The 11,747-nt window shown below is 53.5% G+C and overlaps 4 protein-coding genes across 4 annotated transcripts; 2 read left to right on the top strand and 2 right to left on the bottom strand.

Annotated features, from left to right (window-relative positions):
- Nucleotides 1–592: 592 nt before the first annotated feature.
- BJX68DRAFT_269905 (uncharacterized protein) lies at nucleotides 593–3,399 on the bottom strand (the record flags this gene model as incomplete). Its single annotated transcript, XM_071046469.1, has 3 exons — nucleotides 593–2,236; nucleotides 2,305–2,990; nucleotides 3,069–3,399. The coding sequence occupies 3 exons, from the start codon at nucleotides 3,397–3,399 to the stop codon at nucleotides 593–595; spliced, it is 2,661 nt and encodes an 886-aa protein (XP_070895945.1).
- Nucleotides 3,400–4,726: 1,327 nt separating this feature from the next.
- BJX68DRAFT_277920 (ankyrin repeat domain-containing protein) lies at nucleotides 4,727–7,568 on the top strand. The gene is made up of 2 exons (XM_071048420.1): nucleotides 4,727–4,906; nucleotides 5,010–7,568. The coding sequence occupies exons 1-2, from the start codon at nucleotides 4,762–4,764 to the stop codon at nucleotides 6,995–6,997; spliced, it is 2,133 nt and encodes a 710-aa protein (XP_070895944.1). The 5' UTR covers nucleotides 4,727–4,761; the 3' UTR covers nucleotides 6,998–7,568.
- Nucleotides 7,569–8,526: 958 nt separating this feature from the next.
- On the top strand, nucleotides 8,527–9,554 carry BJX68DRAFT_243554 (uncharacterized protein). Its single transcript, XM_071041164.1, has 2 exons — nucleotides 8,527–8,656; nucleotides 8,715–9,554. The coding sequence occupies exons 1-2, from the start codon at nucleotides 8,579–8,581 to the stop codon at nucleotides 9,273–9,275; spliced, it is 639 nt and encodes a 212-aa protein (XP_070895943.1). The 5' UTR covers nucleotides 8,527–8,578; the 3' UTR covers nucleotides 9,276–9,554.
- BJX68DRAFT_152619 (glycoside hydrolase family 32 protein) lies at nucleotides 9,368–11,745 on the bottom strand. The gene is made up of 2 exons (XM_071036692.1): nucleotides 10,100–11,745; nucleotides 9,368–10,036 (listed from the first exon to the last, which is right to left on the bottom strand). The coding sequence occupies exons 1-2, from the start codon at nucleotides 11,571–11,573 to the stop codon at nucleotides 9,582–9,584; spliced, it is 1,929 nt and encodes a 642-aa protein (XP_070895942.1). The 5' UTR covers nucleotides 11,574–11,745; the 3' UTR covers nucleotides 9,368–9,581.
- Nucleotides 11,746–11,747: the final 2 nt, after the last annotated feature.

Here is an 11,747-nt window from a genome sequence, read left to right as displayed (position 1 = left end):
GAATCGGACCAAGGTGAATCGGACCAAGGTGAATCGGACCAAGGTGAATCGGACCAAGGTGAATCAGACAAGGGTGCGGCAAATAGAGATGCATCAGATGATGAACCAGACCAAAATCCACCAAGATGGCGTGGATGGAACATGGAACGCCTCCCAACCAGATTGGAAGACTTGGCAGCACTTCTCAAAACAGTACGCCTTGAACTTGGAATACGGTCCAAGGACTCCAATGAGGTTCGACTCTCCCCCCAGGCATGCAATCATGTATTGACCAGGGTATACTAGGATATAATGAATGATGAGCCGTCACAGCTCGCTGAAAAAGCCTCGACTCTCATTCGTGTATACACTAAGTATTATGACAGGCTCTCTACATAGACGCACGAATTGTATGAACTGTGGGGCGACGAACTGCAGGAGGAGAATTGGGATTGGTGAGAGTGCAATTCTGGGGTATTGCGTGCTTCCTCCTGTCACTATCAGCCTCCCGTGTGTTGTCCACCAGAGCCTTGCTGGATAAACGTATACGTGATGTTTATTATGCAATAAATCCTCATCCCAACTCTAGCTTTCGTCCTCACCGTCTTCACTACTACTTCCATCTTCCTCTCCCTCCTCCTTTTCCCTCCTCCTCCTCCTCCTCCTCCTCTTCTTCTTCTTCTTCCTCTTCCTCCTCCTCTTCTTCCTCTTCCTCAACATAGTCGCTACTTTCAGTCTCTGACCCTTCATACTCGTCGCTATCCACTCCTTCTTCGCCATCACTGCCGTCAACGGAGGCCTTTCCGCTCCTCGGGTTACCTAGGTCTTCCCGATGGTCACTATCATCGGTACAGTACTCTTGCCCATCACTACCGGCATCGGAATGCTCTGTCTCACCATTCCTCAGCTCCCGGACCCATTCACCAAGCAGCAATGCTAGACTAGGATATATTGGGCCACGGCCCCCACTAGGCGAAATGGGCCCCATAAGCCAACAAGACTCAGACCACAGACGATTGTCATCAAAATGCGTGGAGCCAGAGAGGTACTTGCCTCTGAGGACGGTATAATGGTAGTCAATCGCCTTGAAGCCCTCTTTCTCATAGTAGGCGAAAAATTCCCCAAACTCGGTGGTGTCCAGATCGTGCAGGTCCTCGAAGACGAACACACACAGTCGGGGTGGTCTGTTACGAGGGTGGATATGGCGCCAGTCACCCTCGTCCGTATCCCCAACAACCAGCCAATCCTGGTCCAGAGCCACCTCGAAAAAAGTAGGTTGAACACTATGCCAAATCTTCAAAAAGCTTTCTGAGGGTTCTTTTTGGCCAACCTGGTACATCTGAAATATTTCCTGGAATGTTTTGTCGCAGCTGGGCACGGAGACGCGATTCCACCCCAGGGGATCCCGGTCCGAGGAGCCTGTCGAGGGACTAAGTGAGCAATGCCATCGCCTCACTGCCTCTTCGATGTTGAAGTGCGCTTCGCTGGGACTGTGAGGTAGCCTCGGCTTGCGACGGTTTCGGAGCTCAGCTATAAACTTCTCCTTAGGGATCTGGTGTCTGGCGATGTCAATTTCACCTGACCGGCGCTTCGGATACTGTGTGCGCTTGAAGAGCTCCGGGATGCTATCCTTGGTAACGGCCACGAAAATCAACTTTCTCGTTAGCTGCCAGCACGTGTCAAAATAGACGTACACCTCCAATTGCACGTATATCGGTACGTCAGGGACTTGTTGCCTGTGCTCTTTTTGGCCTGTCCATACTTCTCTGACTTTGTCCAATATCGATTCACTCGAAAACAGCCACGCCTCTTTGCTAAGCAAGGCCCAAATCATCCGCGCAAATCGTTTTGCATGGTCCGGATGCTCGAAATTGTCAAAAATGTCCGCTATGTTGGCTTGGGTGATTAGAAGCCCTTCTCCCGGAGTCAAGACCTGCCTTCCGTCACGAATCCAGCCATGCTTGTATTTGAGGACGTCCTCCGAGGTGTCTTCCTGGATGGTGTTTAGGTTTTCGACCCTGAGGTCAGCAGGATCCATTATAACCAGTCCTTCAAGTGACTCGGACAAGTCGGAGACGGTGGGTGCCACATTGCGAGCAGTGATTCTGGGGTTGGGTGCCACCATCGATTGCAGCGACTCGAAGATATCGAGTCGGTATATATCCAACGCCCAATCAAAGACACAGTCCAGCAGCAATACCAGTTTCAAGGCATCCGACCTTCCAGACACATCGCCGCCCCATACATTGTAAATATTCTACCAGTTTCAGCACGTTCCCAGAGCGACCGGGTCATGGCCCTTGTTGCGAGTGATAGGCCACTTACGTAGTTATACTCCTCCTTTTCATCTTGCTCCATAGTCGCAACGTATAACCTCCAAATCTGGGCCTTGAAACTGACAAGCCATACGCGTGGTAGTCTATGGCTCCCCTCTGACCCCGCAGCGTTCTCGAGGAGCCGGTTCTGTGCCCTCAACATCTCATAAGCCGGAAATGCCATCTGCCGTTCGATGTCCTCGAGGCTATCCGGCGCCCTTGCTCGTTTTGCTTCAAGAACAAGAAAGGGGAATATCATTGCACTATCGTCCTGGACATCGGGGTCCTCCTTGGCGAAGATGTCGGACTTTACAAGATCCCCGACACGCTTTGCCGGGTCGGCTCTGCATGGTGCGTCGAGGAGCGTGGTCGATTTCGGGCCATTGAACAATCCCACAACCAGATCAGGACGGATTCCCCCCGGGATTCGATCTCGGAGGTCAGGCCCGTACCGAACCTCATCGCCACGCAGACTCTGGAAAACACGGTCTTTCGGTCGGCGATCTCTAGAAGACGCGACAGGATTGAGCGAGAAGTCCCAGGCAGGGTTCCATAACTCACCCCATGATGCGGCTCTTGCAGGCGCATTTGTCACGCCTGTCTCGTCGACGGCGAAGATTCTCCCACCTAGCCCCCTGCTCATCGCCGATGGGAAATTCGAAATCCGCTCTCCATAATCGCTTGCCACATTTGACGCTGCACGGGGGTAAGTATACTGGAAGGATACACAGGTCATTGCGAATTAGGAATGGAGAATCAACCCCCGGGGTCAACCGTACCAGGCATGGTACTTCGTGAGGCGGTTCAAGATGTTCGTTTCGACCTCATGGCGCCAATTTTCTTCGTTATTCTCATTTTTCAGGCACCACCTGACGGCTTCCCACATTTCCTCGCCTCGTTCCTGCGTAACCTGGGAGCTGCGCTCCAGATTCGCCTGATATGTCGCATTCCCGATCGCCTGGACCGCAGCTTCCTCGCGCTCTAGGCTTGCGGGGAGATGGTCACCGATCGAATAGAAATGGATCTTATGCTGCTTTATAAGCCTCCGCAACGAGGTTTGTTGTCTCGCGTGTTTTTGACGCGCGCTTGACGTCGTCGGTGCCATTGGGAGAGGATTGGGAGAACGGCTCGTCTTCGGCGAAATGAAAAAGGAGACAGATTGGGGGGAAAGGCAACTCCATCGTTGTGTGGAGATTCCCTCTGGGTTTAATCGCAATCGGTTGGCCTAATCCTCCGTTGGTATAAGTTCCTGCACCTAGCGACAACGGGGCCACTGTTCGACTGGGATCAGCATCCTGAGATCCAGGCACGCCAACCAGTCATTTTCAAAGCTCGCTGGGTAGTACTTGAGTGCTAACAGACCAAACTCTCGGCGAGGTTACACTTATTATGCGAGCCCGTATTCCGCTTACTTATGAAATGAGTCGTCTGCGAAGTATCGTCCTCGGTTGGCTCCATGGGCTGTTGCAGAGATACTGTAGAAAGATCTCGGAGAGTTTGGAGGGGTGGCTTTATTAACCCATCGCCGTACCCACACCGTTGGAGGTAAGAAAGATGTTGCTTGTCGATGAAGATTGAGAGTTCTTGGGGAAGTCGTCGGACTGGAACCAGTGGCCCTCTACGCCTTCCCTGGCAATACCGTACGTCTTCCAAGTTGTCCTGTCGTTACTCTCATTCGCAGGGAGTGCGACTAAGGCCAAGAGACAATTTTAGCACGCTGCTAAAGTGTATGATTTTCACACGGGACCGCCATCAGAAATGGTGTGCCCGTCAAGCGATCTACATGTCTCGACAACCATACCTCTACTAGTCAGGTAATGATGCTGCTCAAGGGCTAGCATTGCGCGGCTCAAGGGTATGTATTCTGACGTGCATGACTCGAAACGCGGACTATTGTCAAGCTATATGGCTATACATGTGCCCTCCCTTTTCCAGAACGCCTTCACCTCCCTTAGGCTGCAGAATATATACATCCGCATGCATGCATTTTTCCCTCCCCTTATCTAGGCATAAGCCTTGAAAAAAGGACTGTTGCACTTTTCCAGTATACTAAAAATGGTACCATGGCCCCTAGTCAATACCCGCGGGCGTACTACAGGATAATAATCATGGATGCCTCAAAGGGCATCAGTCTCCCGGCATGTACAAGCCACAATTGTGGCCCAGTAAATTCTACTGTTTTCTTGCAAAACTTGCAAAGAAAAAGCTTAGTCATATCGAAGTCAGGTTGCTTTTTTAGACCCACTCGTACACCACATGTGTACTATCCCCTAGCCTAGCTAGGTTAGACTCAGCTGCGGCAGCCTGCTCCTATTGGTGGTCTGGAAGCGCCATCTTCCAAAAAACTTAAGTAATCACGTGTGGCACGTGACTGATTTTTTCCATCTTCAAAATATTTTGCAAAAACAAACCAATTGATCAACTCAAACCACCAACCACATAACACAACATCATACTACCGGAAAGGATGGCGCTCTCAACCTTCCCAGCAGAGCTCATCCGCCACATCGTATCCCAATCAGCTCCGTCAGATGGGTGGGGCAAGTACTGGCCCCTGGTAGCACGGCCCGTCGACGACGTCAAGGCCTTTCTCGCCCTGCGGCTAGTGTGCAGTATGTATTAGCCCGGTCCGTCCAGCCCACCGCTGTCCAGCCCAGTGCAACCCTGTCCACCCCCTAGCGCGAACGCGAACGCGAAATTGATAGTAGTATATAGAGGACTTCAACGACATCGTGCTGGACTACTTCCTGGACCCCGGTGTTCTCGTCGACGACTTCAACTCCGCGTGTCTGCGACAGAGTGACCCGCCCACCCCGCCGGCACTGCGCTTCTGTCGGCGGCTGCTGACGAGGCATCTGCAGCGGAGTCGGGCTGGGGCGCAGGTTAACAAGGAGCGGGCGAAGGAGTTTGCAGAGGGGATTGCCAAGGTAGTGGATGCGGCTGTTGAGGCGTTGAAGGATGGTGATGGTGATGATGGTGAGGGTGAGAGGGGGCTCCGCGATACGTATACGGAGGGCATGGCGGCTGCTGTGATTGGGTTTGAGGGTGTTACCAAGGCGCTGCTTCAGGGGGTAGTTGGGAAGGAGCCGGAGGTGGATGGGGAGGAGGGCGAGGAGGGTGGTGAGAAGGCCGAGGAGGTTGGTGAGCAGATGGACGAGGATGACGACGAGACCGACTACACGTGGACCGATCCATTGACCATGGCGCTGACTGCGGCGGCGATACTCTGCCGCGTCGATGACATGAAGACCCTAATTGACAAGGGCGCGCACGCCGACTACGAAGAAGAAGACGGATGGCTCGGGCTGCCATTGCACGGCGCCGCGATGGGCGGGAGTCTCGATGCAATTCGGCTTATCCGCGAACATACCATTGGCGAAGACCCTGATATCAAGATCGACTGCCTGCACACGGGGAACACGGGGCTACATTTCGCGGCACAGTACGGACACGCCGAGGCGGTGCAGTTTTTCCTGGACGCGGATTTTGAGCCGGACGAGCGGAACAAGAATGCACAGACGCCGTTATTCCTCGCTGCGAGCGGGGGGCATGCCGATGCTTTGAATCAGCTGTTAGAGTTGGACTATAAGCGCGCGGAAGAGAAGGCATCGAGGATGTCGGACGAAGAATACCTCACGATGCAGCACTCTATAGTTGACGTCGATGCAGATGATTACCGCGCACGAACACCAATGTGCATTGCCGCGCAGAGGGGGTATTACGACGTCGTCGAGAGGCTGATGTGGAGGGGCGAGCTCGATATCAACCGACGGAATACAGAGGAATACGGGATGACGTATCTAATGACTGCAGCCTCAAAAGGCGACAAAGGAATTTTCGACCACCTCCTAGGACACCCAGAGATCAAGAAGCACCTCAAAGACAGCAGCGGCCACGGCCTCCTGAAACACGCGGCCGTCGGCGGCAACGAACAAATCGTGCGCCAAGTCCTCTCCTGGGGCAAGGCTGACGTTAACCTGCGCGGGGCCGACGACTCAACCCCGATCATGTGGGCAGCAATCCGCGGGCACGAGTCCATCGTCCAGCTGCTGATTACCCACGGCGCGGCCGTTGATCTAGTCACAAGCCAGTTGCACCTCCGAATGATGAGTTTCTTGGGAGTCCTTGGCGAGCCGAGCACCAATATGAACGATATCGACGACCAACTGATGGGGGCACTCACCGGGCAAGTGGCGGTACTGGTGGGCGCAACTGCGCTCGATGCCGCGGCGCACGGCGGGCACGTGGGCACGATGCGATTACTGATGTCTCAACCGGGCGTCGAGATTGACCGGCCGGACATGGATGGGCGCACCCCGTTTGCCAATGCGGCGCTCACAGGGCACAAGGCTGTAGTCCGCCTCCTCTTGGCGCAGGGCGACAGGGTGAACCCGGAAGCAGCAGATAAGGACGGCTGCACGCCGCTGATTCTTGCAGCGCGGGCTGGCGATGCGGGTGTTGTCAAGGTTCTCTTGGAGGAGGCGCGCGTGGATAGCAGCCGGACGGACAAGAAGGGATACTCTGCTTTGACCCATGTCGCTAGACAGGGCCAATTACTACATGAAGATGTGGCGAAAGTCCTATTGCCATTCATTCGATCGAAACGAGAGATTGAGACTGCTCGAGAAGCGGCAGAGTCAGAGCGAATGCGCGCGCTCCTGACTTCATACCTGCAGAAAATGCCCGAGGGGGAAAAGGAATAATGGCATAGAGTTTAGATTAAGAGTCACGCCTTCATACAGTAGATGGCAAACTAATGATATCTTAGCCAACCGACCCCTATGGTAAGCTGCTGATGTCGTGGTAGTTTAACCCTCCTTACCAGTGATTTGGAGCCAGTCCTCAGTATGCTCATCTTCTCTAACCCCATATCGGCCAACACCACTATTCATTAGTGTTTCGTCAGCTGAATCACCGCGGTGATTGGTGATCCCTGCAATACTGGACCAATTCTTCTTATTGTGCTGAATAGGTCGGCTTTACCCTATGATAAGTAACATGACATAGATCAGGCATCTTGCCCAACCACCTCACCGCACATTTAGAGGTCGACATGCTGAGCCCTTTTGATTTCATACAGTGCATAACCAGCGCTGTTTGGCGTATGTGCCGTGATCTTTGATGAGAAGGCTGTTAGGGCCACTTACGCTCGACTCCAGAGTCCACCATGTACGTAGGAGTACTTGGGGGTTTCCAGACAACAACAAGCTAGAAACTCAAAATCAACCTTAGATGGATACGTAGTATTTAATTAGAGGCTGAGACCAAGAAAGGGAAGGAAATCCCCATTGCCAGGTGATGTGGCGGCTTATGAGTCACGACTCGCGAAGGCAAGGTTTCCTTGTCCATTTCCAATGAACCTTGAGGGCTCGCTTAAAGAATGAGTGTACTAGTAGTAGTATTGAAATTTGGCCCGAAGAACTTCCGTGTAAAACCTGGCTAAAGGGATATTTTGTACAATTCAATTACTCCGGCTCCACGTAGTATTACCGGATTAAGGTGTCTACTGCTAGCGCTGTCCCTAGCGTTGAGCCCGTGAAGTTGGGACCAAGGCCGTCTAGAATCGGCAATTCGGTCGGAGAAGCCCTCTGAAGCCATAGGGACGACCAGCCATTCGGAGGTAATAATGCCAAAGTCAGATCCTGTAGATCGAGGTTTGTAGATCATGCCTTGTAAGGTGCTCAAGCTTCCAAGGCCACTCGGCGATGCGGCTCGCAGTACACAAGCATTTGTGCTTTAGTGCCAGAAAACCGACCCACAAGGGTTCTATATTTTTGGTCGAGGCGACGGAGTATTCCGACTTCAGGAGGGAGACCGAGCCGCCAAGATCCAGTGGGGCTGGAGTGTCCAAAGCGAATCCCTATTCGCAGGACCAGGTTTTGAAGAATGCGAACCAAAGGGTCTTGCCACTTTATTCCAAGGATAGCGAAGATTAGTGCAGCTCGTCTATACAGCCCTAACTAGTCAAGGTAATGATCCGCTCAACTAAATGTATGTTTTTGGTCTAAGGGGTTGCGGTTTTCACACAGTAATCCTGAGATGGATGCCTTCGCAGTACACACACTATCGCTAGCATCCATCGCTACGTAGGGACTAAACGCCGGACGGGCCCAAAAGAAGCAAAAGGTGGAGCGTCTTGATAACGGCTTCCGACTATATCCGGTGAGGGGTGAGGGGCTCGAATATATGCTGGTGGGTTTCCAGTTTGCAAGGGTTGTTTGGCTCGAATCTTAGAAATACGGGTCGTCGGCCCTGCAGTTTTCTATGTTTGTTGAGGGCGAGTGATGATGTGGTCTGCCCTACTCCTAGCCCTGCTTCTGGCTGGTACAAGCCATGGAGAAGCGGTGTTTGCGCATTCTCTGGTAATTACGAACCCGAGAAGTAGACTTTCCAACTCAGCCAGTGGAATAACGATTCTAGGTCGCAGATAACCAGGTTACGACAACAATAAATGAGCCCAGCTACACGGACACCGCGACAATCCCAATCCTCCCCAGGGCGGAATGCACCCCGCCCGCAAACAGCGACCCCAACGTCCCCGCACCCAACTGCGACGGCGCCCCCGCCAGATACCACCTTTTCGTTTTCTCGCACGACCGCGGCTCAGGAGCCTTTTCCTCCGAATGGCGCGGCCGCAACTGCCACGGCACGGGGACCTGTCGCGCCTGCGGCGTGACGCCAGACTGGCGACAGAAGACAACTGTCGAGGGCCATGTTACGAATCCCGCCTTCCCGGAGAGTCTACAGGGGATTGAGGTGTTTGGGGATACGTGCGCGTATACTGCCGATATCAACGTGACCAAGGGGACCCGGTCTGTGGGCACGTTATCGTGCAAGCGGTGGAAGGACGCGATATGCATCAAGGGCCCCGATACGGTTTCGGCGTGTGGGGAGGGCAAGTATGCGGCGTATATGCTGGTTTGCGAGTGGCCGGATGATTACTATCAGCACATGGGCGATGAGATTGCGCCGTTTCCATAGGCAAGCTAGAGGGCTCTTGGTGAGCTGGGTGGAGTTGGACCTCGGTAGCTTTCGCAGTGGTATAAGCACCAACCGTCGGTCGGGTCCAGTGCCATGTTGCAGCAAACTCCTCCTGGTGCTCGTGAGCCTATTGTATAGCACATACATTTTTAACGGCCGCCTTGCATGCTATCAGCTAAGACATGTAACAAGAAACGAAGAAACAGCCTGCTGGGATCTACCAAGATACATGATACACACCCTACTACGAGGCTGAACTTCCTAGTCCTCTATTACCTCTATTCATCTATTTTTATCAGAATACATTCAAGGACAAGCCAGCCCGTCCCAGACCGTAGCACGAAGAAGCCTCGACGACGCAGTATCACTAGTACTATCTACCTCCTCCGCAAAGAACTGCAACCCAACACAAGCAGGACTTCCACCATCCTTCTCTCCAGCCTGGTATATCCGTGTTGTAAGCGCCGTCCGCTCGTTGACGAAGATCTCAAGGACACTTGTGTCAAACAGAGCATGGATATGGAGGGGTTCTTCCGTCTCCGTTTCCGAGGCTTTTGAAAAGAGGCTGAAGAGCTTCGCCAGTGTCGTCGGCTTCTCGGGTTGTGACGCTGTGCTGACTGTTGTGAATAGAGTGTGAGGGGTGATTTCCGGTGCGTGGTTGATATTCCTGCTGCCGAGGAGTGTGTTGCTGAGGTCTGGTCGGTCGACTTGGAATGTTTCGCGGACAGGGTCCCAGAAGAGGACGGTTTTCTGGTTTCGCTCTAGAATAATGGATACGCTGTCAGTCTCACGCGTATTGTGAGATTTGGGCGCGGGTATCTTACCCTCGGCATGGTATACGATCACGCCAACGCGCTTGCAATCCTTGCCAACAGCAATCTCAGCGTCGACTTCCCACTGCGTCGTGTCGAGAGGGATGAATGCGTCCTCTGAGTGTTTAGCCTCCGGGCCTAGGACCACATCCCCAATCCTCGTCTCTCTGGCCCCCTTTCGCAATTTCTCCACTCGCTTATCCAGCGCCACCCCCAGTGTGCGAACTGTATGTGTCCCCGAACCATCCGCAACAGCCTCAATAGAGGTAATATCACTCAACTTGGCCGTCGTCCGCGCGCGCTTCACTCTCTTGATGGTCTGTAATTTGGGCACCCTCGGCAACGAAATCAATCCACTCCACCCCTGCTCCCCGCGCACATCATCCGGCAAGTCCTCTTCGGTAATCCAGCCAAAGACAACCTGCTGCTCGGCAACAGGATCCCAGAATGAGTTTGCCGCATAGAAGAGGCCGTTGTCGAAGATTCCGCCGTAAGCATATTGCATTGGCGAGGAAGATGATGAGCGCGTGTTCTCATTTATGCACATCCACAATTGCGATCTCTGGATTCGGCGATCGCGCGCCGGGGCCTGATTGTCGTATGCGCGCTGAGAGGAGGCGGGCGAGGAGGGAGAAGAGGAAGGAGGCGTGCAGCCCTCTGTTCCCATGATGAGAAAGTCGCGCGAAACGCCGTCGTCGTCGGTCAGTGTCACTAGGTTGGTCACTTCCCAGTTTACGCCAAAGTCTCCAGACCAGCGAGAGGGGACGAAGTTCAGCACGAGATCAACCAAGTCTCCAAGGTACACCCATTTATCCAGCGCATTTCGCTGTATCGCATACAGAAAGGTAGTCGGCGTCATATCCCGTATGCCACCGCAGATGAGTGCGTAGAGAACATCATCATTCTCGTGCCCCTCACCAAGTAACCGCCGCACCCGCTCGGGCGCCGACGGCCACTCGAATACATACGGGTCCCGCCAGGCCGTCGCTGTAGTGAGCGGTGGCCCGTTGAGAATCGGGTTCTGCGGGTGCCGCTCCCACGTGCGTCCTTGATCGTTCGAAAGCGCGATACTCAGCGTCTCGCAACCAGGCGTGTAGGGAAGTGTGTAATGGATCGGGAGCTTATTCACCGACGTATAGAAGTATAACAAAGTACCATCCTTTTCGCCGCGCAGGTTCATGGGCTGAAAGCATCCGGTGAATATCCCCTTGTCATCGTACGGCGCAGCCGGGGTTAGACACGGTTCTGCGTCTACTTCCCAAGAGACAAGATCTGAAGATGTTGCGCGGCCCCAGGATATATCACCCCAGTCGTTACCCGTTGGGTTCCATTGGTATGCGACGTGGTACCTTTTTGTTGAGGGGTCGTAGCCAGGCCCACACGGGTCATTGAGCCAGTTGTGGGGAGCAATCAGATGGAAAGAGGGTCGCCATCGCGTGAACTCGGGCGTGTTTGAGGCATTGCGTTCTGTTTCAGGTGCCGACATGGCTAAATTGTTGTAAAGTCGGAAAAGAAATTTGTCTGATCAAACTAATCGACGGGGACCCCAACCTCGTCATAGTCGCGCTTTGTCGGTCGCATCTCGGCGGAACCCGGGAGAAACTGGTCGCGGAGAAATATGGGAGAAATATCGGCGAAAAGCCCGCGTGGGCAGAGCCGT

This window comes from Aspergillus pseudodeflectus (genome assembly GCF_044049435.1).
Source record: "Aspergillus pseudodeflectus strain CBS 756.74 chromosome Unknown BJX68scaffold_43, whole genome shotgun sequence".
In the NCBI taxonomy this organism is placed as follows: Eukaryota; Fungi; Ascomycota; class Eurotiomycetes; order Eurotiales; family Aspergillaceae; genus Aspergillus; species Aspergillus pseudodeflectus.
The sequence above is the reverse complement of the archived record's forward strand: the minus strand, read 5'-3'. Positions and strand labels throughout refer to the sequence as shown.

Coding starts and splice junctions, on each gene's coding strand:
- BJX68DRAFT_277920 (XM_071048420.1), top strand. CDS start 4,762: ATGGCGCTCTCAACCTTCCCAGCAGAGCTCATCCGCCACATCGTATCC. Junction 4,907..5,009: donor CGCCCTGCGGCTAGTGTGCA/GTATGTATTAGC, acceptor AGTAGTATATAG/AGGACTTCAACGACATCGTG.
- BJX68DRAFT_243554 (XM_071041164.1), top strand. CDS start 8,579: ATGATGTGGTCTGCCCTACTCCTAGCCCTGCTTCTGGCTGGTACAAGC. Junction 8,657..8,714: donor CGGTGTTTGCGCATTCTCTG/GTAATTACGAAC, acceptor TAACGATTCTAG/GTCGCAGATAACCAGGTTAC.
- BJX68DRAFT_152619 (XM_071036692.1), bottom strand. CDS start 11,573: ATGTCGGCACCTGAAACAGAACGCAATGCCTCAAACACGCCCGAGTTC. Junction 10,037..10,099: donor GATCGTATACCATGCCGAGG/GTAAGATACCCG, acceptor CCATTATTCTAG/AGCGAAACCAGAAAACCGTC.